The sequence below is a fragment of the Thalassophryne amazonica genome, chromosome 18 (genome assembly GCF_902500255.1).
Source record: "Thalassophryne amazonica chromosome 18, fThaAma1.1, whole genome shotgun sequence".
In the NCBI taxonomy this organism is placed as follows: Eukaryota; Metazoa; Chordata; class Actinopteri; order Batrachoidiformes; family Batrachoididae; genus Thalassophryne; species Thalassophryne amazonica.
Window position 1 is genome coordinate 64,585,890 of NC_047120.1, and position 26,832 is coordinate 64,612,721.

The following is a 26,832-nucleotide window of genomic DNA, read 5'->3' on the forward strand; positions in this document are numbered from 1 at the left end:
TTTGAGGCAGATTACGCTAAAGACTTCACAGCTTCATGCTGATGTTGTTGACATAACTGTGGAGGCACCACTGAAGTTTCTTTTTCAGTTATATGTACACAATACCCTTGTGTATTTTATTACATGGTTTAGTAGTCTTTACATAATAAACTTGTGTATGACACCCTGTGCAATATTTACACTTGTGCAACTGAGTGTATTGGGAATTGTGCAATACAACCTAGTACTGTAATGTGCAATTACAACCAGGCACTGAAGCACTTCTGCACCTCAACACCCATCATGAAACTCTTGGTTCCTCCACCTGTCGGCTACTTATTATCTATCAATTATTGTTACTTTGAATTGTAAATATCTGTATGTGTATTTTCTTTTGTTTTTCTGTCATGATTAATTTACTTTGGTATGTTGTGTGGTCTGTTTTTATGTTACTGGGACTACAGATGGAAATTAGCATCTTACTATAATCCAGCATATTTACATGTAACTATGTCCATTAATAGGCGCTGTCCCATTTCAAACAAACATTATTATACAACTGTTGTGTTAATAAGTATATCAATTTGTGGTCCTCAATCATTCGTCGTCATTTAACACCAATAAAACCTTGAAAACACCAAACCATCAGTGACTGGAAAAGCCTCAATCCAGATCAGCTCTGCACACACACACTGCTCGATGTGTCGTACTAGTTGAGCTCGGTCGCACAGCATCAACAGACTGATTATTTCGTGCAGTTTGGTAGATGGTGTGGAGAAGGTAGTTCAGTGGCTACAGAGCTGGCCTACCAATATGTAGAGCTGGGTTTGAATCCCACTCACACTACGCGTCTGTGTCCTCAGACAAAAGGATCTGCATCATCTCAGTCCACCCAGCTGTAAACGGGTACCACGCTTCCCAGGGGAAGTTACATCAGACTGGCATCTCATCCAGGTGAAGTCTAACACACTCATCTGCGTCGAAGCTAAGAATCTAGAGATAAGCACCAATTGGCCACGGGGCCTGTAGCAGTAGATGCCAGAGGACGGGTTGCCCCGCCCAGTTACAGTATTTTGGGCATTTCTCTGGAGCTACACGCCAAAATATTAAGAACCCAGATCTGGGCGTGGATCTGACTGATCTATGAGAACTGAATAACTAATAAATGATCTTCTGGCTGAGAAGGACAGATGTTCAGTTGATGATGGACCTTTACCAACTAGTATGCAGAGTGCCTTGGGAAAAAAAAAAAAAGACTGAAGTGAAACCTGATAAAAAAACCCACTTTTAGCAGCAGAAACTGGTTTGTTTCCACTGTTAAAGATTCCTACTCAAATCAAACTTTTTTTTTTTAAATAAAAAATAATCTTGTGGGAAGCAGTCACCCAAACATATTTTATGTACAGTACATAAAATTTAATTGGGAATAATCTACAGGGTATATTTAAAATCATATTTAGTACATGAGCAGGAACAGAATACAAGACACTGATGTCTGGATCAGTTGATTTCAGCTTCTACCAAATTCATTTCTTATAAATTAACTTTCTGACTCGACAGTCCATCTGAAGTGCCTGTAGAAACTCTAGAGCCTCAAGTGCACCACTAGAGACTTTATTCAATGCACCATTTGAGTTTTCATTCATAGACCCATTTGGCAGTTCTACCGGTAGAGCTGAGAATCAAATTGGAGTCGACTGGGACTCCAGATGGAGGCTTTACTGGTGCAGTTGGAGCTCTAATTTGAGTCTACTAGTACTCCAACTGAAATCTTCAATTTCCAATGGGAAGCCCATTGCCATTCTTACTGGTACTTCCGATGGACTCTACTGTTACAACTGGGCTCTTTAAATATTGTTGCAGAATCAAACTGGAGTTTTTGCAAGCACAGATGGAACACCAACTGGAAACTGAAGTAGTGCATTAAATAAAGTCCAGAGTACTAGAGAACCCAAACGGAGTCCAAGTGTACCAGTAGAATTGCCAATCGGCACGCCAACTGTTGGAAAAGAGACTCATACTGTACACGCCAATTGGGGTAGTAGTAGAAAACCAAACTGGAGTCCCAAGTGTACCAGCAGATATGCCAACTGGAGTCCCAACTGTACCAGTACAGGCTCAAATTAATGTAATAACTGTACCAGTAGGCGTCACACAACACACCAGTGAAGATGCCAATCAGAGACCAAACTGTACAAGTAGAAACTGAAACTCCAAGACTAGTGTCAACTGCACCAATGAGATTTCAATCACAGTGCCAACAGATGTGCCAGTGTTGATCTGTTTTTCCCAGTGGAGCCTCTAACTGGAGCCCAAACTGATTAAGAAAAAGAAAAAAAAAAAAAAAAAAAAAAAAAAGATGATGAAAATCAAGTTTTCGGTCAGCAAAAATCTAGGGTTCTTACAGATTTCACTTTCTACCGTTACATACAAAACCAAAATTACATTGAAGTTATTGTAAAACAATCGATCTTTATCAATGGCAAATATAAAGTTCCGATCACAACAGTTAGGCACAGTTTTCATGTCACAGGTCAAGTCTTTTACATTTCCCCCCAAATGAAACTTGCAGTTTGCTGGCTGGACTCTGAACCAGTCCGGCTTCACCTGGGCTCAGAAAGGCCTCGGCAATGGATGGATGTGTTTGAGTGACAACCGTCACAGTTCTGCAGTAAATGTTTGTGAAACTCATCAGTATGTCAGAGAAGATGCAGGAGGCGCCACAGTGGCCGTCAGAGGACCAGCAGCCTCCTACGCAGCCAACAGCTCTCGCTCCGGCTTCTTTCTGGGACGTTCCCGCTCTGGGGAAGGAAGACGGAAAATTTAGAAATGGAGCTCAGAATATGAAAGCATTTGATGCCAAAACTTCACTGCTGTCCACTTTTATATAAATTGGGGATGTTTAATTTGTTGCAATCAGTGGCTAATTAAGATACAAACAAATTTTGATGCTGCAACAAAACTTCCTCGACATTTCTGAGAGGTGCAGGAGAGAACAAACCTGGTTTCTTTTCTGGGGCCTCTGGCAGCTCTTCTGAAGGAACCTCAGGAAGCTCAACATCACCCTGAGAGGCAGAGAACGGATCAAAACCTCAGTAAGAATTCCAAAATTTTACTCCGAAACTGAACCTGCAAAAACTCTGCAACGGATTATATTGATGAAGCTGTAAATACTAGCTGGACCCAAAATGAACATCTGATGCAACACTACCAGTCACGCCCACTAGATGTTGCAAATCTACCATGTTGCAAACTTATTGCTTCACATATTTTAATCTCCTTTGGGGATAATGCAGCAGTACAGAAGCACATTGCATTCACTGGATAAAAAAAAAACTAAACAAAAAAACAGACACCTTATCTCATAATTACGAGAAAAGATCTCAGGAGACCAGGAAAGGTGCCACATTGTCCACTGTCCCATGCACCTCCAGACAGGGGCACAGGGTACCCAGACTGACATGTGCCCAGCCGGGGCGAGACCCTCTACGTCCCTGAGTGGTTGGTGGGGCTGTGTGAGTGAAAGCTGGAAGTCTGGAGGGGGGCGAGAAGCAGGCTAAGATTACTGATGATAGCAAACTGTGACCATTCAGGGACGCAGAGGAGCTAACCCCCAGCCGGGCGCATGTCAGTCTGGGGGCCCCGTGCTACAGAAGCGCATTAGACGAAAGCTGGATAAAAAAATAAAACAGAGACCCCTGATGTAGTAATTTTTTTAATCCAGTGAATGCAATGCGCTTCCATACAATAGAGCCAAGAAAGACTTTTTTAAAATTAATATTAATTTGCAAAATAAAGCCATTTCTGCACTGGATGAGGTTTGCACTCATTTTTGTTAAGGGAATGAATTTGAATGATCTGTTTGTGAGAAGTACAGCAGGAACACGACAGATTGAGACAGAACATCTACACAGATTTACAAGACAACGTTGAGGACAACGTTGCATTCTGAGAAGTGCAGGGGGCCACCAGGGGGGATTATGGGAAACGTTAAAAGCACTGAATGGAGTCAAGTTCACCAACAACATACGTAAATTAAAAAATTTCCATTAAACTATCCATTTTCCTATACGAGTGCGGAGATAGAAATGTGACCTTGCTCTCGATTGTTGATTAACACCAACAAAATCAAATCATTCTTCCCATCCGTAGACCCAGTGTTCCTGCCAGTCAAAATCAGAAAAGCAGTTCTTAAACTATCTTGTTCACTAAATATTCCCTCCTACAGACAATCCACAGACTGCTGTTTATTTCACAAAAATATGGTAAGAAAGTTTGGACCAAAATGAGCAAAAAACCATAGGCTAAAACTTTTTGTTGTTGTTGTTTATCCAGCAGCCTTTTCCGTTTTGTATCAAGATGTTATGTGCATCATAACAGAGCTGCCAACTGTCCCGCATTCGGCAGGATTGACCCCCGCATCCCCTATGAGCGTGTATGGGATGCCCATTAGTCCCACAGTTGTGTGGGTACTGACATGCACCCAGACCCCCTAGTTACACTTTGCGCCGTTGCCACCACGCTTAGGTGTCCTACACTGGTAATGTCAACTGTTGGCAGGTATGTCATAATAGTTTTCATTCATGATCAGGATGTAGAAATGTAAGAGTAATTAACTTTTTACATTAAAACTGAACAATAAGACCTCTGTTAGCGCTTCCAGCTCCGCTAGAACAGCATCTTCGTCCTCTTGTGACAAAGAACCAGCCAGTATCTCATCTATTTGCTACAGAAAAACACAAAGACACACAATAAAAGAGACGGAGACGTTTCTATAGATGTATATCGTCTCCTCGGTTAGTTTGGCCGACTCACCCTTTGGTACTCCACAGCTTCCTGGGTTTCATCCATAATCCGTTCTACTTCTTCAATGGACATCATCTGACCGGAAAGGATGAACAGCAGCAGGTCAATAAATGGCGAGGGACACAGTGTGGAACAACAATAGTGATACTTGCTGTCTGACCCACCTCATTCATCTTTTTCAAACACTCATTTCCATTTTTCAACCCTTCAATTACTTTCAATTCAATCTGAGCAAACTCCAGGTCTTGAACCTGCAAAAACCAGAAAATGGGATATTTGTTTCATGATAATGCATTTGTTTTTGTAAAGAAGAGGACACCCGTCACTCACCATGCGTTCCAGGTTGCTGATCTGGCTCTCGGTCTTATCCAGGAGTTGGTCCTGGTAGCGTTTCTTCTTCAGCAAAACAAGAGCTTTCCTGTTTGAATACACAACGAAGCCTGACTCATTCACAGCACAATAGCTCCTTTATGGAAGAAAATTTATGTCCCAATTGTGTGTGTGGGTTTGTGTTTTGTTATCTTTTTTCATTCACACACACACACACACACACACACACACACACACACACACACACACACACACACACACACACACACACACACACACACACACACACACACACACACACACACACACACACACACACACACACACACTTTGGACTTAATTACATGAATCACATTAAGGATTATTTTTGTGTTTTTGTCAAATAATCATGTGAAAATATAATTTTTTTTAACTGTCTGTGCAATTTTTTTTTTTTGCCTTTCAAACATTCAGTTTAACCTTAAAAGTAGCTAATGGTGCATTCCAGGCAACACAGAACTTTATATTTTTCCAACTATTAAAAAATAAGATTGTGATGAAACGGCACTGGAAATCAAACAAGATTTTCTTATTGTTGTCTTCATTTCAGTGTGGTCATTCAAAGTTAAAGTGGGAATTAATATGCAGTCCAGTGTCAATTTTCTGTGTTGTTAATCCAAAATAACTTATACCTTAACGCAAACAGGACCTCTGACTGTTTACTTCTACCAAGGAGATTTTACAGTTCTACGTTGTTTTAGATACCATGATTATAATTGAGGCCTGTAGCTGTTAGCAGTTTAAGAGTTAACATTATTCAGTTTCTGTGAATATTATAATTTTACTCTTTTTTGCCATTCTTCAGCAGCTGCTTGGCTAAAAGTCGCTCCTTCTCCAGCTGCAGGTTGATCCTCTTCTGATACTGCCGAAGTTTATCTCTCTGCTGCTTCAGTTGCTGAAACAAGAAGTGCAGGAACACAAAACTACACAAAATTGAAATTCTTTGAGACACAACTAAAGAGAATTTCTATTATTTCATTTTAATTGTTGTTTGTGTTTCGGCTGCCCCTGCTGGACACCCATCCTGACGCAACTCCAGTTACAAAGAGAAACACACAGTCCAGAGTCTCCCAGCCAGGTATGAATCAGGACTGACTCTGCTTCACCGCTGATGGGATCAGCTGCACACAAAGCAGACTAGCTGCCATTATTACATTTTAGTGGTGATGGAAAGAAAACATGATCACCTTCTTCTGTTTGGGACAGAAATTTGCAAACAGCACGTAAACAGAGCCATGGTACAGTTACTTGCCCAGTTCCGGATCATTGCCGGTTCCGGATCACTGCTGTAGTATTTGAGCCGCCGTTTCTCGTAATCAGTGTGAATACTTGGTACAAATGGAAAGACTGATGTTTTGTCTACAAACGACCACAAGCTCGACCGGATCCAGCCATCCTTGTGATCAGCAGAGGAATCAAAACATCCTGGTGTCTGTGGTGTGCACGCTTTTTCACACTCACTCATTCCTGCAAGTTTGAAAGTAACGATCTCTAAGACATAGCAAAGCCGAGTTAGCCATTCAGTGTTTTTGGTTCTAGAGTGGGAAAACACTTATTTACTTGGGTAGGAAATGTCAGTGTGTTATGTCTTGCTGTTTAATTGCTGCACGCATTTATCTCTGGCGCGGAAATTTGCCGGTTGTGGATCACTGAAGCAGCAGCCTCGTGTCAGTACTTGTGAGTCATGTGTACTTTGGGGGTCATTTCAACATCACGAATGGGCATGAATGTGGGGGCTTTTATTTTTTAATTTGGGAGAAATCTCACCTCCACACTTCATTTTTTGCTTGTAAAAACATATAACAGTGCCTTTCGAAACTAAGTAAATTCTCATTTAATAAGTATAATTTATATCATTTTGTGTTCAAAACACGTTCTCAGGCACAGTGTGTATCATTCTGCATTAGAAGGGCTCCAGCCAGATGCCAGGAATGACCCCAAAGTGACACAGAGTGTCGTGATCCAGAACCGGGCAAAGTGATCCATTTCCGGCAAATATTTGCACATAATAATTTGCACATAATGTGGCTTCACACTTTAAGTAGAAGCGCTACTCCACCCAGACTTTTTCAGCGAGATAACATCTAAATGCCCAATACAACAATACACAATAAAGGACATTCAGTTGCATTATGGCTCTGTATAGCGGGCCTTTAAAAAAGGTGATCTGGAACTGGGCAACTGTCTGTACTAGTTCAGGAAGTCTCGATTTGTTGTGGATATGTAATTTTGATTCCTTCCACCAAGTCAAACTGCAGGTTTTCTGAGAATTTACATCCATTTCTTTTGGCACAAAGAGGCTGTCATACGAGAAGGAATCAGTTTAACAGTTTTAGATTGTATCACATCAACACAAATAATACAGAACATCTGCATAACGTTATCTTTAATTATTAAACATTAAAAATGCTCGATGAAAACAAAATTGCAAAAAGTACACAAAAATTGCAAAAGTTTGTTTTCAGTTTAATATAAGCAAACAAAAAATGCCTCCTAGAATACTGGTAGTAAATTCTAATTTATGCTGCATTATTTGTGTGTGCGTGTCTATATATATATATATATATGAGAGAGAGAGGAACAGTTTGGTTAGCAGGCTAATGCTAACGCTAGTTAGCCGGAACACTAACCAGAATAGCTCGGTCTTGTTCAGTCACTCGCGTTCGCTTCTTTCTTCCAAAAAGATTACCCATCCCGACACAGCATCACAGCCGACAGCTGCGCAGAGAAACATTAAAAACAGAAATGGATTTTAACAGGTCTGTCTGGGCTGACAGAGAGGAAGCTAAAGTGAGCTACACTCCATTATGTGTGTCATCAACTGCGACCACACCCACAACAGGAACAACGGCGTCCGTGAGCGGACAATATTAGTTATATTATTATTATTAATGCCTTTAATTTTTTTTAATAAAAATGCTGCAGTGAAATGAATTGCAAATCATTACACAAATACCCGAGACCATCTTGTGCAGTAATATGGAGTTACCTGATTAAAGTTCAAAATTTTTTAAATGGAATTTTTATTATCAATTGAGAGAGAACACAATGGGATTTTATTCTTTTTAATTTTAAAATCTAAAAAACGTTCCAGTAAAATGAGTTGGAAGTGATCACAGGGATAGATGAAACTATGTTGTGCAAGGATATGGTAGAAATATGTTAAGTTTTTTAATTATTACTATTCCTGTCCACCTAACTTAAATGGGTCAGTTTTGATTATACTTTATTTTTACAATTGAATCAGTAGAGCAAAGTATATCTTTAAAAGTTAATAAATATACTTTACTTTAGCTGCTTGTTTTACAAGCTACATTTGAATGCACCATGAAGTCTCTGGCACAAAACCACGCAGATCATTTAAAATAAATAAAAGTTATGCCAACCCATTTAAACCTGTTGGAAATGGTCTGTGGAATGATGGGAATTGTGTTTGAAAGATTTGATCCATTTGAAAGGGCAAGCTTCTCATTATGAGTAAAATGTGGCAGTTATTAAGTACTTTCTGACTCTAGTAAGAAATAAGTTTTGTCAGTGTTGTGTGACTGGCGTTGTGTGTTCGCCGCTCCTCCGCTGGAAATTATAAATCTCTCATTAACTTCTGGATCTGTTCCTAAATGTTTCAAGTCTGCAATGATTAAACCATTACTTAAGAAATCCAATCTCAACCCTAGTGTATTGAAAAATTATAGGCCGATATCAAATCTGTCATTTTATTCTAAAATCCTGGAAAAAGTGGTTTTGCGACAGCTCGTGGACTACCTCACTGAGAATAATCTTTTTGAGCCACTGCAGTCTGCTTTTAGAAAATATCACTCCACAGAGACAGCACTTACTAAAGTAGTGAATGACTTTTTGCGAGCAATGGACTGATACCACTACAGTCTTGGTGCTGTTGGATCTTAGTGCTGCGTTTGATACTGTGGATCATCATATTTTACTCAGTAGGCTGGAGAATCACTTTGGGATTACTGGAACTGCTCTTGCATGGTTGACATCATACCTGTCCAGTCCTTTTTACTGTGTATTGTGTAATGGCACCTCCTCTGATCGTAGGGACATGAAGTTTGGGGTTCTGCAGGGATCCGTTTAAGGCCCCCTGCTTTTTTCCCTTTACGTAGCACCCCTTGGGAATATACTGCGGCGCTTTGGGATTCCCTTTCATTGCTATGCTGATGCCACTCAATTGCACATGCCAATAACAACTGGTAATCTCATTCACATAAAGTCTTTGGAAGATTGCCTTGCATCAGTAAGAAGTTGGATGTCTAGTAACTTCCTCCTTTTAAATTCTGATAAGACTGAAGTTATTGTTCTTGGTCCAGCAAGGTATCGGCATCAATTTGATCAGCTAGCACGTAGCTTAGGTTCATGTGTTATACATCATACGGATAAAGTGAAGAACCTTGGAGTAATTTTTGATCCTACGTTGTCCTTTTATCTCCACATTAGAGACATTACGAGGACTGCTTTCTTCCATTTGCGAAATATAGCGAAGATTTGTCCCATCCTGTCTATGGCTGATGCTGAGACTTTGATTCATGCATTTGTCTCTTCTAGACTGGACTATTGTAATGCTCTATTTTATGGCTTACTGCAGTCCAGGATTAGGGGTCTTCAACTGGTTCAAAACGCTGGTGCCAGACTCTTGACACAAAGCAGAGTTTGACCACATTACGCCCGTTTTGGCGTCCCTGCACTGGCTTCCAGTTGCTGCAAGGTCGGATTTTAAAGTACTGTTATTACTTTATAAAATTGTTCATGGACTTGCACCTCCCTATCTGGCTGACCTGGTAAGCCCCTATGTACCAGCTCGGGCCCTGTGTTCTCAGGGTGCAGGACTTTTATGTATTCCCAGGGTGAATAAAAAGTCTGCCGGTCACAGAGCTTTCTCCTACCGTGCCCCAGCTCTGTGGAACGATCTCCCAGCACACATTCAGCAGTCTGATACTGTGGAGACTTTTAAGTCACTTTTAAAGACTCATTTGTTTTCCTTGTTTTATCATTAGTTTGTGTTTTTATTCTTGTATTCTTTTATGGTTGTCTTTTTATTGCGTTTTAAATTTTTAATTCAGTTTTTTTTGTCATGAATTGGCGCTATATAAATTAATAAACTTGAATTTGTCAGAACTATGAAAAGCTGGCACTATTTCTTTCAGTTATACAGTATGTAAAGACTTTTTTTTTTATTACAAAGTACCTTGACCTTGGTCTTAATATTTGACGTTTGTTGACAGTGACCTACGTTTGCATCAACATTATCCAAATATGCAAATGAATAAATAAATGTTTTGGGTTTTTTTTTTTCCCCGTGACCTTAAATCCCAGACCCGATAGGGTCATTATTGGAGTGCATGCTGTAGTGCAGCAGATAACAGAATATTTAGAGAGAAATCCTTTAAATGGTGATACAAGCACCAAATTTTGCAAAAGTACACCTTAGATATTACTCTTAAAAAACCGACAGGCCACTTGAATTTTCAATAGGTGGCCACGTAGGGGTCAAAATATAAAAATGCTCCAGTCATATTGAAAATTATACCACATTATTTGTCTGATTGTAAAGATTCCAAAAAGGTATAGTTTGGACTATCTATAACTGAATTCTATAGAGTTAAGGGGTAAAAACAAGAATGGTGACAAAGTTCAGTTTCAGTTTGTACAGGGGTCAAAAGTTAAAGCTGCGCCAATTTTGTTTAGTTATCACGTTACGGGGTAACATGTCATGTCATAGAATTCAGTGGACGTCAACATTATTTGACCTTTACTTTAGAGACCAAGCATTCAACAAAGTCAAAACTATTCCATTTATTAATCCAAATAGCTCAATCAACAAATTGCACCATTTTTTTTACTAAAATTGGAGCAACTTTAACTTTTGACTAGACTGAAATTGACCTTTGTCAACATTCTTAAGGTTTTTACCCCATAACATTCAGTCATAGATAGTTCAAACTATACCTTTATGGCATCTTTATGATCAGACAAATAATGTGGTGTAGTTTACAATATGATTGGAGCATTTTTACATTTTAACTCCTGTGTAATTCTTCCAATGACCCCTACGTGGGCGCCTATTGAAAATTCAAGTGGCCTGTCGTTTTTTTTCCACAAGCGTAATGTCTAAGGAGTATTTGTGCTGGATTTGGTGCTTGTATCACCATGTGAAGTATTGCTTCAGTTATTTGCTGCACTACTGAAAAATCAACTCGTTCAACTCGTTCAAAAACTTACTCCCCGCCACAAAAAACAACAACAAAAAAAACCTGGTTGTTACATAAAATCAGGAGATTCAAATATCAATTGGATTAACATTTATTCATGAAAAGGTCATGACCCCACATCAGTGACACTTGGCCTTTCAGACATGATACATAGTCCTTAAAAAGGAAAATCAGTGCACACAGAATCCGACACAGATTGCATAATACAAAGAATGGTTGTGAATTCCCCCAAATGTTGTGCACTTTTACAACCAGAACCCAGACCAAACTTGGATGCAAACTGCTTTTCTATTCAAAGTTTGGCTCTTCATGTAAAATAATGCAATGATTTCTGTTCTGGAAGCAGAATGACAGAAATGCAAAAAGACAAACAACAAGAACAACAAAAAAAATGCTACTTGGGCAGCTACATGAAACTGAACACACCCGAGTATGAAAAAAAATATTTATGTCAATGACACCGACAGGTATTGCACTTAGGAAGAACAAGAAAACTGTACGCAGTGTTTATACTTAAAATCCCTAAAAGTTCACCATCCTGTCACCAGTCTTTTATAGTGTACCCTGTTTGAGGACACAAGGCCAGATGTGTGCAAAGAGGAAATATAAAACATTAGGTAAAATTACATTTACATCCACCCAACAGTGTACGAACATCACAAAGACAGCCCGACCGATATGGATTTTTTTTTGAGTGCAGAAACAGATATTAGAGGTTAAACAAAAAATAAATTAATAATAAGATAGATATCTGCAGATATGTACACAAAAATGGCATAAATTCCATTTTGTCATCAAACCCTGATGACAATAATAATAAAAATATGGTTTCATAGTTTAAACATGAACTTTATTATAAATAACTATATTCAACCAACATTTATCACACTGCCTTTCCTAGACTTGGCAGTTGCAGTGTCATCACTCCACATTTGTATGAAATAGACTTCTCATTGATTTTTGCCACACCTAGCTGTCAGCATAGCGACCACTTGGCTCTAGTCGTAAAACAGCCACTGACTGAAAATGAACAGTAGCTGTTCGCTTTGCCTGTGGCCAAGGGATATTTGACAGCACTGCAAACAATGCCATGAGAGCATTGTCTGTTGAACAAACTATGTAATGACGCCATTTCCGACAGCCAAGGTGTTTTACTGCATCATTTATCCTGAAAAGTAAAAAGTTTTATATCGGCATACATAACTGTATATTCATAAAAAGACTCATATCGGCCGATATTATCTTCCCACCAGTATATCGGTCAGGCTATAATCGCAAACATGGCTCCTGCCCAAATTCAGCCAGATGTGTTTCTGAACATGACCTGTTTGGGGGGATCGCATAAATTTACTTTGATTGCTAAGGTTCGAGTTGCCAAACAGATGACGCACCAGCAGCATCGTTTGTGAAGCTAACACTGAGGCTTAATGTCAATCAACTTCTAACTCTGCCCACTTTCCTAGACAGCAAAACATTCATCTGGCCCTGGTTACACGATCTCACTGTCAAATCCAAAACCAATCCCATCGCTCACAATTCAAACAAAAGGTTGTATTGATAGCCAATCAGAAACCACCTGAGCAGGTGTCTAAGATCACCAAAAAAAAAAAAAACAGGGGGGGGGGGGCTGAAAGTCAGCAATAAAGGTCAAGACTTTGTTTTCACAACAAGGACCAAAGATATCACACGCTCCTCATTGCAAATCCATAAAATATAATACATTTATAATAATAAAGTCATTCTGAAAGCCTGAGAATGTTTACTTGTTTGTTTTTGCATCATGCTGTTGAGCACAAATCAAATTTGAATCGTGATTTCAGCAGTCACATGAGAAGTCGTGTGTAACCAAAGCCACAGTCTCCAAAATAACAAAAAAATATATACAGTATCACACTTTTCACCACCACCCCCCCCAAAAAAAACAGACAAAGCACCTCGAAATTAACACCAGTGAGCAACACAAAAAAAAACAAAACAAAAAAAACTAAAAATAGCTGGTTATACTTTATATATGTCAGATAAAATATCTGCATTTTATCTGCAGCTTCCATGACAAAGACCTTAAAGCTACAGTGTGCAGGATGTAAAGGCGTTTATTAGCAGAAGTAGAATACAGCATTCATAAGCATCTGTTCATTAGTGCGTAATTACCGGCAACGAGTCAATGCATTTTCATGACTCGCAGAATGAGTCTTTCACGTCTACTTGGGAGCAGGCCCCCTCATGGAGGCAGCCATGCTGCACTGCCATATTGATACAGGGGACATTTACTCCACTTTTCACATTTTGTATTGCACCCAGAAGACCACAGAAGAAAGTCGCGGAATCAGGGGTTGTTAACCTACACAATGCCTACCGGTCGCTAGTCCAGGCTAACAAGTTTGTGAAATAGAGGCTCATGCATAGTATTGCTTATCTCAAGAAAAGTAAAGTGAGGATGAAGCTGTGTCACCAAACAAACAAAAATTTTGAAGGGAAACAAAATCGCGACCGGCAATGGCATAATGCAATCTGCAACCTCACCACTAGATGACAATGAATCCTGCACACTGTTGCTTTAAAATAATTCAAAGATATATATATATATATATATATATATATATATATATATATATAAATAAATAAAAGATACAGAACAAAGTGCCATGAATCCCCAAACCTAAAATATTTATCAGGAATTAATAATAAAAGAGTGGAGAGAAACAGAAAATTCTAGAATCAGAACATTTCTGCCTTTTTTTGCGCTTGGTGAATGAATATTTGATTAACTGTAAAACTATTCACAACTTAAACTACTTCAACTGTTGCTGTTATTTTCTCTACAGAGGATTACTATAGTGTTAAAATATCCACCCAGGAAGCCGCTTGTGCAGGCAGAAAAGTAGCGTTTATATCTATTCTTACATCTTAAATGTTCTCTTTAATCCTCCTCACCTGAATATCACGAAGAAGATACAATTTTCTGACGGGTATCACACAAATACGTCAGTATAAATACATACCAAAACAGGCAGATCACCAGAGTGAGCTAAAAACCAGACACCCACATACATTCAAGATTAAGCAAGTCCTGATCTCAGTCCAAACACGTGTCACCTCTTCATGGGCTTTAAGCAGCATCTGTTGCCATGGAAATAAACCTGTTAGATAAAGACCATTAGACTCAGACTGTACAGATCAGACTCAGGATTAGTATTTTTAAGAGGACCAAAAGGTTATTAAATAAATCTGAGAAGCATTTCATCTTATGTCGCATTGAATTTTCTGCATCACTTCACAGATTAAAGATTCTTAAAGTTCCTGAAGTCACTAGAGGGCGTTGTGCTACATGTACTGATGTGCATATTAACCACTATGTTCCCAAAGTGTGTGTGTGTGTGTGTGTGTGTCAAAGCTAAACCTGGACAGAGGAAGGCCACAGGGCAAAGATCCAAATCCTTCATCACCACAATCAACCAAAAACCCACAAAGATAGCAATAAAAAAAAAAGTATAAAAATTCATGGTTTCATCTCCTTTTGGTTCTTCGCCTCAAAATTTCATATTTTACTTCCCAATTCAGATTCAAATGTCTGTGAAAACTCACTTGTTAGCTGCACAAAAACATAAGTTCCTTCATACATCCAAAAACTTTAAATGTATACACTGAAGAAAGTAAAACAAAACTGTTTCCAATTTCAGGCCAGATTTCACTTTTTCACCACATTTTGTGAATTTTGGCAAATTATATTTTGAATAATTATGGAAAAAACAAACAAACAAGTGGACTATCTGCTATTTCAGGTTCGATTCGAGCCTCTTCAACATGAGAAAGAGAGAGCAAGAGAGAGAGCGCGCGCTTTAACAGTTTCTATTCCAGCCAAGATTATGACTTTTGACTACATTTATTAAAAGTTTTTTCATTAGTTTGAGTCATTCTGCACGGCTGTGCAGACCACAAACAAATCTTGACTCCACCCCTTTATGAAGGACCCCCTACAAAACCATAAAAATTCAACCTCCGTAATCATTTAAAAATCATTAACATCGGTTCTTCTAGTTAGGGTAAATCTCAGTGGAAGCATGTAAAAATCAGAAGCTCCTCCTTACCATGCATGCTGAACATCAGGTGGGAAATAAGAAGCTAAATGTCTCCTAAAGTAGAGGTTTGTATAAACGTGGATCTAGAGGTTAGAATGTGCATGCTGGTGTAAAATATGAGGAAATGCAAGAGAAAGAAAACCACTGCTGTTTGAGTAAAAAAATGTAAAAAGGAGCGTGTCCTGCCTGTGCAGCCAGCAGGGGGACACGGACGTTCTTCCACCGCCGCACCTCCACGGCACAATGTTTACGCAAACATTTTCTACACATGCTACAACACTTAAAAAAAAAATAAATAAATAAATAAAAAGGTATATCTCAGTGTCCGTGGAGTTGTGCGGTTCAAAGATGTGCTGCTTTGGTACGATTGAAGATTCTGTTCTGCTCACAAACACAACGTGACAAAACGATGGAAAGGATAAATATCGTAGATATATTGAGATAGTTTCCACTTACTGACTTCCTGCCAAGGTTCAAAAGCGCAAACAAAAAAAGCTGAGTAGAATGAGGAGTGGGTGTGGGCAAAGCCTGCAGAGCACCAGTGGACGAGGTCACAGGCACACTGCTGCACGCCTCTGAACCAAAATCCAGAAGAGTCCTCACACCCAGAGTCCCCACCAGGAGCTGGACCGCCAAGCATGGCTGTCCAGTCCAGAACAGCGGGGTAAAGTGGTGGGGAAGTGGGCAAGCGCCAAAGAGCCCTAAGGAGGTGAGCATCCGTCAGTCTGGTTGAGTCTTCAGCTCGCTGAGTTTGATCTAAAGTTGGTGGACGATGCTGTCTGTGTGGTGGGCGGAGACTGGGCCCTCATGGTGCAAACGCTGCCACTGGAAAGTGGTGCTGAGGGAGCCCACCTCATCCTCCTCCTTGTCCTGCTCCTTGGTAAACTGGAGGAACACCTGGAGACGCACCAGGGAGATAAAAGTCAGCCTGAAGTTCTGACTCGAAAGGTTCAAGCTGGTAGTTCAACCTTTTGCAAAACTGCGTACCTGCTCTAAAGTACACTGGGAGAAGTTGTACTCTTCAAAGTTGAAGGTTTGCTTGGCTGAAGAAGAAGAACAAGTCATTCAGTGAGTCAGTAGATTTCATTCAAGGAGTCAGCAGATGTGAATGTTGTCAAAGGTGACTCACCGTTCTCCAGCTGAGAGAAGCACTTGGCCAGTGATGTCACATCCTCCATGGGGACTTTATAAACCATTAGAGTGGCAAAACTACAAACATCATCAGCAAACAATGAAACAGAGTCAAGAGACACTGAAGTCCTTTGGACAAAGAATCACTTTCACCAGATATGGGAAAAGTGGCATTAATAACTCAAGATCAGTGAAAATCTTGGACTTTCGTTTTGAGTCCACATGGATTCACTCAACTTGCCATGACCAGACAGTCCCACAAGGAATATTTATACCAAATTATTAAAAAAACAAACAAACAAACAAAAAAAACACAAATAAAATAACTGGACAGTGCAAGAGTCTCAATGCCATCAGTCCTTTGGATCTTGCTTCAAACAAGTAAAACAAAAAAAAAAAAAACAAAGCATGAAAAAACACATTCGCAAGGATCGGCCGGTCTCACCTTTCCTGCCGGACAGCGTGAGGAAATATTTGGAGGATCTGTTTGTGCAGCAGCGCCACCTGCTGGAGCCCCGTCAGTTCCTCTCTGAGCTTCACCTCTAAACTGTATCCTCGACCGTATTTTCCTTTTAAATGCTGGATGGAGCCGATACACCTGAACAGAGGACTGAATATTACCAACCACATGTTCACAAGTCTGTATTTACACAAAACACACCAATGAGCATGTGGGCAACTGGGTTTGGGAACACAACACACAATTGCTGAGCAACTCAGACAGTGCCAGCAATGCAAAAAATCAGCTGACGATCGGTGAAACAAAGTTGAGGAGGAGGAAGAGGGCGTGAAAATTCTCCAGCAAAAAAATAAATAAAAAAAATAAAAAAAATTCCCATCTTCTGAGCATTTATTTTTCTGTTTGTGAGGGCTTCAGTGCCAAATTGTTCGCAATATGGCACAAGAAAAAAAAAAAAGAAGCATACCCGATGCATATAGACAACACTGCTGTGCAGCTCGACAGCAGCACCTGCAGTCAGCTCTGAAAAATTGTTTTTTGGGGTTGTTCTTTTGGATAATTAGAACAGAAATTCATGCTGTTTGTGATGATGTAGCTGAGTGGATAAGGAGATGGCCTGCCAATATGTAGACCTGCGTTTGAATCCTGCCTGTCTGTGTGCACTTAGACAAGACACCCCATCTGTCATCTCAGTCCACCCAGCTGTAAATGAGTACTGGGAAGTCACCTGTTATAGATTGGTGTCCCTTTCAGAGAAAGTCATACGGAAACCTGAGGTAAACCTCGGACTACACAGCACTTACTCCTTCATTCTGACAATAACATTGCTCACACCATTTGATTATAAATGATTTACTGATTAATATCTGCATTAATTTTTCCATCACCTCTCTAGTCCTTTTGGCTCCAGAGATATTCAAGGAAAATGTGCTTTTCTGACAATTTTTGCCAACCTTAACTTTTGACCAATCTGCTCCAAAAGATAATCCTCTGGAGACACCCATACAATCCCAGGACAAAATAAATAAATAAATAAATAAATAATTTGATGACTCTCTCACACATAAAAATAGCTGCTATGCCCGTAATCAGAATGTCACTTGTAGTACTTAATGACAGCATCAGTGAGACCTTGCACTTTACTGCTCACAGGCAGACAATATGCAGCATCTGGAGACTAGACTGCAATTAGTTTATTATTCAACAAAAAACCTTTGAGTAATTACAGAACTGAGTGATAATCCTGAATCTGTCGTGATGTCACTATGATGTAGACGTTTACATGTGACTGGTGTTTTATGCAAAAAATTAATTTCTTCTTCTACTTACAGAAATGTTTTGCATTACAGCATTGAGATGTATGTTTCACGTGCAGTTGCCGTAGATCTAGAGTTGATGTGTGGATGCCATGACTGGTCGGGTGTCGCCGACTGAACGGTACCCCCTAAAAAAAAAAAATCGGTTCGCCCTGCCTTCACTGTGCATGCATCATTAGCCGCGGTTCACCGAGTTTCACCTCATTTTTACTTAAAACTGACTTTAGAATGATTTAAGAGGTTTTACCTTATCATCTGATGGTTAATAATCCCATTAATCTATTTGATCACTTTGGGTGAAGAGACTCTCTCTTAGACAAGCGGTTGAGCTCTGAAATGACGCATGCGCATTGGAGGCAGGGCGGACCAATTTTTAGGGGTGGACCGTTCGGTCTGCAACACCGGCACAGACCCAGCCCACGTGAAGTGAAAGCACACAACTGGAAGTACAAACCTCAGTTCACCAGAGACCATGATGGCAACGCGGTCGCACACGGCCTCAGCCTCCTCCATGTAGTGCGTGGTCAGCACGGCTCCCCGCTGACGGGTCTTGAAAGCAGCACGGATGGCCCTCCTACAGAGAAGATACTGAGGTCAGAAACTAACTGGTTTCTGTAACGGTGTAGTTCTCAAGTTATTCTCAGGCTTCCATATCTTGTCATTTTAAAACAAAATTATTTTAAGCAAAATGACTGTGAACTAAACATCATAAATTTGAGGTATTATATCCAGATGTTCCTCGCTGACAGGAAATCAAACAAGGACAAGGACATTCAGGGTGAAGAATTTTCCAACAATCTGGAAACCCTTCTTGCAATTTATTTTCCCATTTAAGAAGATTGAGTTTGTCAAAGAGGAACAGAAAAACAATGATGGCATTTCTCTGGGATCGTCCTACAGCGCCACCTATAGTACACCTGTTGAGAAGCCGCTTTCTCCAACTCTTTCGTTAAACTCTAACAAACTGCAAACACGACGAACGCCACAATGGAGTCTCACCACATGCGCTGTTTGGACTTGGGGTCCATCCCTGATGACGGTTCATCCAGTAGGATTATTTCAGGATTTCCAATCATACTCAAAGCGAAACACAACTGCAAACAAACAACAGTCAAAAAGGACTCTTACAAGAAGCAAAGAATTACTGATTCATCGCAAGTAAACGTCAATGAATCAGAAACAACTTTCACCTCAAAGAGTCACATTTCAAACATTCAGCAGAATCCCATTCATCACAAAATATATATATTATATAAAAAGACAAAAACATTTAGCAGAATCCTATTTGAAACTGAATTTAAAAAATCATCAATTTAGGGTTGAATAAGTTTAAAATTGTAATTTATTTTTAAAAATAATTTCCAGCCTATATTGATGTACTACACTCATCTGTCTTCTAACTACAATCTATCTTGTTGTTACATTTAAATAAATAAATACTTAAGTCCTATATAGGCCCTGAGGTCATTGGTCCCAGTGCTTATCCCAGGATACCAAATAAAACTCCACATAAAAATAAAATAAATTCACAAAATAAATAAATATCAAAATGATGTATACTGGAATATTTTGGAGAAAATTCACCTTTTAAATATTGCTCATTTTCTATTGACGTATGGACCAGTTTATTGACATTATGACATTTAAATATGAGTGATTTATTAAGAAAAAGAGCTTGTTACTTTAAGTCTGACAGTTTCGTTTCCCTTAAAAAAGTGACACTAACTGAATGACTGGTTGGACTTCAGTCTGTCGTCTGCACAGACTCTTCAGGGGCCGTTATTTACACTCAGCTCTCTGTGCAGAGGAGTGCTTTTAAAACGAGCGCTCTTTCATCAAAAATAAGTGACACTTCTTTCTTCAGCCCACTTATTCTAGATAAGGGTGACGAGGGGCTGGAGACTATCCCAGCGGAAACTGGCCGAGGGGCGGGGTACATCTTGGACAGACCGCCAGTCTATCACAGGGTCCCACACACATATATGCAAACTCCACACAGAAAGGACCAGGTGGCATTCAAAGCTTCTACCTGTGAGGGAGCAGTGTTAACCACCAAAGCCACCGTTCCGCCCTCAAAACAATCAATGTAATTAACGTAATTTTGTGCCCAATTAAAAACAACACAAAGCCGAAATCACATTGTTGGTTATAAAAAGTTTCATCGTTCAGTCTCATTTAAAACTCTGCAGTTCAGGTGGATTTTGTCTGCATTTCTTCAATCCGCTCAGCAAGTTTAGATGATATAAAGTCGTTTGTGGTGTTCTCACCTTCCTCTTGAGTCCAGCCGACAGGTTCTTGGCTTGTTTTCCCAAGTGTTCTTTCAACTCAAGAGCATTCGCCACGCTGGGGGGAGTAAATAAATTTATAAATGTACATGCTCTTGGTTACTACTATTAAACAATTTGTGAGTGTGTGTGTGTCTGGGGGGTGGCAGCGGCATAAGGAATTCATTTAATTCCAGAACACTTATGACACTGAAATGTTTTTCCATCTGTAGAAACTTTTAAAAAAAAAGCAAAAAAAAAAAAAAAAAAAAAAAACCCGGACTCATTTAAAAATAACTTTTTGTAATATAAATGTGTGTATATTAGGTGTTGAAAAATATTTGTAAATATCACACTGGATTCAGGATTAGCAGCTATTAAAAGGACTACGATAGGGACAGAAGATGATCAAGAAGAACATGCATCTATTCTTCACCCTGACCGAACGTCTGATGGTGGAACTAAGTGTCTGTTTGAGACGAGCATGTGAGCCTACCGTTTGATGATACCCGGCATGTCTTGTCCTCTCAGGCCCTTAATGGCGGCGTAGATCTCCAGGTGCTCCTGCAGAGTGATCCGGGGCCAGAGTGGGTTCACCTGTGGGCAGTAACCCACGTGCTCCAGTGTTTGGTCCACTGAATGGAACTCTGTACTGTAGTCCCCCATCAGCACCTGGACACAGTTCAACATTTTAGAGAATCCGCTAAATTAAAACAAAGCATCATGACAAATTAAAGCTCATGTTACTACATTATTATAATTCACAAATGAGCAATATTAACAAATGCAAAGCAAAGCGTGGGATACGCCCCCGCTCGTGTGTCAAGGGTTTTATAATAAAGGAGATAATGAAGTCTGGAAACTACTTCTATAGGGAAGTAGTAAAATGTTGCCACTGTGGTGTACTGACCCCCATTTTTCAAAAGGAACTAAGAAATGGTTTCAGATGAAGTGTTCTTTAGTTACTGCTCAGAAACGAAAAACAACATGATGTACACACTGGCCATAATGGATAACACACACTGGCCATTTTCAAAAGGAACCATCCTCTAATACACCCCCCAAGAAATGTTTTCAATCGGAACCTTTTCTGATTCTAAAAAGTAGCTTATTTAGTAAAACAGAAGCTGACACAATGGTAAAAATCCCAAATGTTAAAGGAAATCCAAACATACACACACACACACTTGAGTTTCTCTTCCATTTATGGGTAATCACTATTAACAAAGTGATTTCTGGTCCAGTTTTAAAGGACAATCCAAACAAGAAACCAGAGCAAGAAGAACAGCTTTAGTCCCGCCAAAGTTTGTACCATTGAAGGTACTGTGTGTATCTCAGGAACTGCATTTTGTTTTTTGTGTACCTGGCCTGCAGTGGGGTCCGTGTCACCAGCCAGCATGTGCATGACGGTGGTCTTCCCTGCACCGTTGGGGCCCAACAGTCCCAGAACGTCTCCTAATAAAGAGCAGTTAGAATGACAAGCAATATCCTTAAAAGAAGGCCACAACTAAAGTCCACTTCAACAATCAAAGTTTGGTGACCATGTAATAATGCCAGATAAGGACCTAATAATACCTTTGCGAACACAGAAAGAGATGTTCTTTGCCGCTAATTTCCGTGTCTTGTTGACAGGAAGACCTTCACTTTTGTCCTTGTACTGCTTCCTCAAGTTACTCACAACCACGAGTGGTTTCTAAGCGGACAAAATACAATGAAGAGCAACTGGATTAGCTTCAGATACACCATGACGGCTGCTGGAGGTCCTGAAGCTCACTATCACCTGCTGCTCCCTTAAAGTCTTATATTTTTAAACACATGGGTCATTTTTCAAATTTACATATATTAAAGTCAGTTGTGTGCGAGTGGGGCAGTATGGTAGCTCAGTGGTCTCACAGAAAGAAGGTCATAGGCTCAACTCCCACCTGTGGCCTATGTTTTCCCCATGTTTGCACAGGTTCCCTCCTGGTACTCCGGCTTAGTCCCACGTCCAAAGACATGCAGATAAGGTGAATTTGACTTTAAATTGTCTGTAGGTGTATGTGTGGGTGACTGTCTGTATGTGGCCCTATGACAGACTGGCGTCCTGTCCATGGTGAACCCCTGGGACGGGCTTCAGCTCCCCCGTGACCCCTGACTCCTTGACTGGAGTAAGCGGTTGAGGATGAGTGAGTGAGTGAGTGACTGAGTGAGGATATACGTCTGTCCACTTTTGACCAGCCTGTTCCTTACCAAGAGTAACCACTGCAACCAATCCGCTGGGACAGGGGATGTCCAAATATTTATGAACCTTTCAAATTCAAAGTTCCATTTCCTTCCACACTTCCTTCTTTCCTTGCTTGCTGTCTGAAATATCGAAATACTCAGCAAACAATTCCTAATTTTAAACAAATTTAATACCCCCATCATATATAGCCGGAATCACGCAGAATGGGGTCAGAATTATGAATTGGTGCACATCCGAAAAGTGTCGGATTTCAGTTCCAAAATGTTTTCACAGCAATCTGCGTAAGTCAACACAGTTGGTCAAAATCAGCCAGTCCATGTACAATTCGAGGACCATCTGACTGCAATTTACATATTCTGACGGCATCAAAACAGCATCTAAAATCGGATTATGGCAATATCTACTGTGTTGGGGCATGGTTCCTCCACATTCTTGCTATGTGTGACAGGGGCTTAAGTGTTAATTCAATACCAAAGCTCAGTGAGGAAGATAAAAGTTGTCTTTGAGGCTCTTGATGGCTTCAATCAAAGATAATTAAAGCATCGGTTGCCTAGCAAGCATACTGTCAGAGGCTAAGCAATCATAAATTGGCTATGATGTCGGTGTACCAGCAGCACTGACCTCTTCACAGGACTGGCAGGTGAGGGCCTCCTTCACCCTGGCTTTCTCCATCTGTACATCCTCATCCTCATTCTGCCCTTCCTGTACATTCCTCTCCACTTTGGGCTTTGGTTTGGATGTGATCCTTTGAGATTTAACAACAACATGAAAGCCTGGGTCACACGCTCATGTAAAAACGTTATTCTGTGAAGTCAGACAAGCAAACATCACTGAGTAGACATTTGCTCTGACAGGCAGAAGGAGAAAGTTATTCTGTGAAGTCAGACAAGCAAACATCACTGAGTAGACATTTGCTCTGACAGGCAGAAGGAGAAAGACAAATAAATCAATGGCGGAGGAAATAATGAGTGACTGGATGCAGCCGCCACCACTGATTTTTAATTTGATTTGTAGGCAATGTGTTGAGTTAAATAAATACGTAAATAAACAAATAAACTTTGGTCACCTGCAGAATTGATCTCTTTTCATGGTCACCCCTCCGTAACGGATCTCCAGCCAGCGGAGGAGCAAAAGCAGCAGGATGCAGTGGAGATAAGGCTGACCACAGCAACAAATACAGATTATCAGTTAACACTAAAAGTCTACGTTAGCCGTGCATTTAAATGTCAATGTTTAGACGATGTACCGCTATAACTGCAATGAGCAGACTTTTCCACAAGGAGTTCTCCTCGTAGGCCGAAGGGAAGAACGTTGCCTGTAAACAGAGAAAACCCATCAGTGAGTATATTCCTGCTCAAACTTTAATAAAGATATCTTACCTCAAAAGATCAAAACCCACCCTGAATCCTTCAATACCAAAAAGCCAGAGACACTCTCAATTTTAAGATTTTGAGTCGAGACATGAGAGAGTCTGAATCAATGGAACATAATGTGAAGACAGACAGAACAGCAGACTCTGTCAAAAGTTGTCACGGTTTTAATTTAGTCGATACATTATGTTGTACCTACGAGTGCAGGATGAAATCACCATTAAAACCTGGAGGTTTTCTTGGATAAAGTGACAATGTACTCAAGCTGACAAACAATAATAATAGCTGCAACAACAAATCGATTATTAAATTGATCACCATCGATTTTGGAGATACGGTGCTCAGAGTTTGTACCTTGGTGATGCATTTGAGGCAGCCTATGAGCGGGTAGAGTGGGTTGAACATGCACAAGATGTTGTTCAAGTTTCTGGACAAAGTCGGGATGTCGTGCAGAAGTTGTACTAGACAAGCTGAAACCACACACACCTGAAGCACAAAAATCACTCAGTCACCACATAAAATACTTTAAGTCACTCAAGCAGCACGGGATCAGACACTAAAGCAGACATATTCAACTGATTCCAGAAAGGGAAGAGAGGGTGCAGGTTTTCTTTGCAACCCCCCATTCCACCAGGTGATTTCAATGATTAACTGAGTCAAGAGTTATGTATGTAACTACGGTTCTATGAATTCTGGGTGACTGCCAGAGTTGGAATAATCCAGGTGCTAAGTACTGCCCTCTGGCGGTCAGGAGGAATGAAATAGAACCATCTGCTCAAAGTGATGTTATTCATTGAAATCACCTGGTGGAGTGAGTGGTTGCAAAGAAAACTTGCACCCTCTCGGCCCTTTCTGGAATCAGTTGAAAACCCCGGCACTAAAGTTACACTGATACACAAAATGTAATTGTTTTATATACTGTGAAAACTGTTACAATTACTTTATCCTAGATGTTACAGCTTTTTTTTTTTAAAGCCCATCTCACCATCATGGAGATGACAGAAAAGAAATCCCTGTTGCTCTGGACCCGAGTGAAACCAAAAGACACCACATAGGTGAACAGGATCATGGCTGCTCCAAAACCAACAAGACACAGAATCTGCAGCACAACAGACAAGAACACAGATGCACTTTAGTCTTGTTCTAATTTTACTTGCACGAAAGCTGTTGTGCAAATAAAAGGATCTTCAGCAGCACAGACCACAGCTGTGAGGTTGCTGGAGGCGAGCAGGTCACTGGTGTGGAAGGAGAACAAGATGATGGTCATGGAGGTCAGGATGAGGTAGTTAAAGGGGATGTCCACGGCTGCCTGGCCGCACCAGTAAGCAGACGGCACCAGTCCAGAGATTCTCAGCACGGAGCGACACTTGATCTGAGGACGACCGCAATGGTGTGAAAAATACACACTAAAAATCCATTTGTCTCAAAGTTACATTTCAAAATTGAGAAATGATGAGATTAAATGTTTTGAAGTTTTTTTTGTCAAAGAGAAACTCTGGTTTAAACTGTTTTATAGTGTTCTACAAAATGAGAGAGTTCATTCAAAGTGCTTTTAAGTAACCACACATGGTTTCTCATACAGAATCAGCTGTTTCTGAAGTAAGGATTAAACAACGAGAAGCCGTGCGTTATACGGTTTGAATGCACGACGTGAAGTCTAAAACACCACGACATGAAGCGGAGTGTATTCAAACGGTATAATGCACAGCTTCAAGTTGTTTAATCCGCTTATACCATACAGAGTGAGCTAACACACAAATATTTATTTAAGTTAACAGAACTTGATAAAAATGCACAAGTATTTGGGACTATTTTATGCCAGTCTCAAGATATTTTGCCTCCGATGCACTTACTGTGTCTGTGGGCACGCGCCACAGCGGGCCACTCACACCACCCCACTCTCTGCTGTGTGAAGCTGCACCAACTCTGGCAACAGGTCCAGAAACTACGCTCACTGTTTTGATGCGGAGCGCCCCGGCAGTCTGCAAAGGATAGCACCATTCTCTTCTTCTTTCCCGTCTTCAATCTTGTCCAGTTCGTACGATGTTAAATCTTTATGCCGTTGCTTTTGCTGTTCTTCTCGTTTGCTCTCCTCCTCTTTCCATTCCTCAAACGTTTTATTTTGGTCAAAAATATTAAAATTAACTTGGAAATCCATGTTTTATCACGTTTCTGTCATTCACCTGTCAAAACACAGTTGATCTGCGCCAACTGATTTATTTGCGTGTTGCTATGGTGACGACCAGAGCGGAGTGGTATCACAGTGACTTAACTCGCCGAACTACGTGTGCGTACACGAAATTTTGCACGCCAGTTAGACATGGAATTCTCACTGACCGTGGTATAACTGATTTTAAAGGATGTTTTATCATTGCGAATTCATTTGACATAGTAGCTTTAATAATAAATAAATAAAAACTTGCACTACATTTTTTTTTCCCCTGTATTGTTATTTCCAAATTGAAATGAGTCTATAAGGAATATGAGAATTTTAAATTGGGTCATTCCTGTAATTTGAACCTAAAATATGCATTTTTGATTTGTTCACATTTATACAGTTCAATTTTCTCAATATGGGCAGTAAGAACGTCCCAAGTCTTAATATGTTTA

General features: G+C 40.1%; 3 protein-coding genes and 1 long non-coding RNA gene across 4 annotated transcripts in view; 1 reads left to right on the forward strand and 3 right to left on the reverse strand.

Moving 5' to 3' along the window:
- baiap2b (BAR/IMD domain containing adaptor protein 2b) overlaps positions 1–19,636 on the reverse strand; it is a 104,955-nt gene extending 85,319 nt beyond the window's left edge. The window contains exons 1-2 of the mRNA XM_034194483.1: positions 19,601–19,636; positions 8,327–8,335 (exon numbers count right to left, since the gene is read on the reverse strand). The gene's annotated coding sequence lies outside the window, so the exon portion shown is untranslated. The remainder of the gene's footprint in view (positions 1–8,326; positions 8,336–19,600) is intronic.
- Positions 1,374–8,009, reverse strand: chmp6b (charged multivesicular body protein 6b). Its single transcript, XM_034194488.1, has 8 exons — positions 7,785–8,009; positions 5,940–6,049; positions 5,116–5,203; positions 4,950–5,036; positions 4,795–4,860; positions 4,625–4,705; positions 2,981–3,044; positions 1,374–2,780 (listed from the first exon to the last, which is right to left on the reverse strand). Exons 1-8 carry the CDS (start codon positions 7,845–7,847, stop codon positions 2,731–2,733), a joined length of 609 nt encoding a protein of 202 aa, XP_034050379.1. The 5' UTR covers positions 7,848–8,009; the 3' UTR covers positions 1,374–2,730.
- Positions 11,646–12,991, forward strand: LOC117531394. Its single transcript, XR_004566620.1, has 2 exons — positions 11,646–11,906; positions 11,937–12,991. It is a non-coding gene; the product is annotated as an uncharacterized LOC117531394 (long non-coding RNA).
- Positions 14,279–26,832, reverse strand: part of abca5 (ATP-binding cassette, sub-family A (ABC1), member 5) — a 46,333-nt gene continuing 33,779 nt past the window's right edge. The window contains exons 23-38 of the mRNA XM_034194481.1: positions 25,424–25,594; positions 25,208–25,321; positions 24,577–24,708; positions 24,099–24,167; positions 23,919–24,010; positions 23,474–23,597; positions 22,204–22,321; positions 21,992–22,083; positions 21,125–21,300; positions 20,632–20,707; positions 19,364–19,458; positions 18,819–18,938; positions 17,034–17,186; positions 16,587–16,666; positions 16,445–16,500; positions 14,279–16,354 (exon numbers count right to left, since the gene is read on the reverse strand). Coding sequence (XP_034050372.1) covers positions 16,214–16,354; positions 16,445–16,500; positions 16,587–16,666; positions 17,034–17,186; positions 18,819–18,938; positions 19,364–19,458; positions 20,632–20,707; positions 21,125–21,300; positions 21,992–22,083; positions 22,204–22,321; positions 23,474–23,597; positions 23,919–24,010; positions 24,099–24,167; positions 24,577–24,708; positions 25,208–25,321; positions 25,424–25,594 — 1,809 coding nt within the window. The 3' untranslated portion in view covers positions 14,279–16,213. The remainder of the gene's footprint in view (positions 16,355–16,444; positions 16,501–16,586; positions 16,667–17,033; positions 17,187–18,818; positions 18,939–19,363; positions 19,459–20,631; positions 20,708–21,124; positions 21,301–21,991; positions 22,084–22,203; positions 22,322–23,473; positions 23,598–23,918; positions 24,011–24,098; positions 24,168–24,576; positions 24,709–25,207; positions 25,322–25,423; positions 25,595–26,832) is intronic.

Coding starts and splice junctions, on each gene's coding strand:
- chmp6b (XM_034194488.1), bottom strand. CDS start 7,847: ATGGGTAATCTTTTTGGAAGAAAGAAGCGAACGCGAGTGACTGAACAA. Junction 5,037..5,115: donor TCAGCAACCTGGAACGCATG/GTGAGTGACGGG, acceptor TGGTTTTTGCAG/GTTCAAGACCTGGAGTTTGC. Junction 2,781..2,980: donor GGCCCCAGAAAAGAAACCAG/GTTTGTTCTCTC, acceptor TTCCTTCCCCAG/AGCGGGAACGTCCCAGAAAG.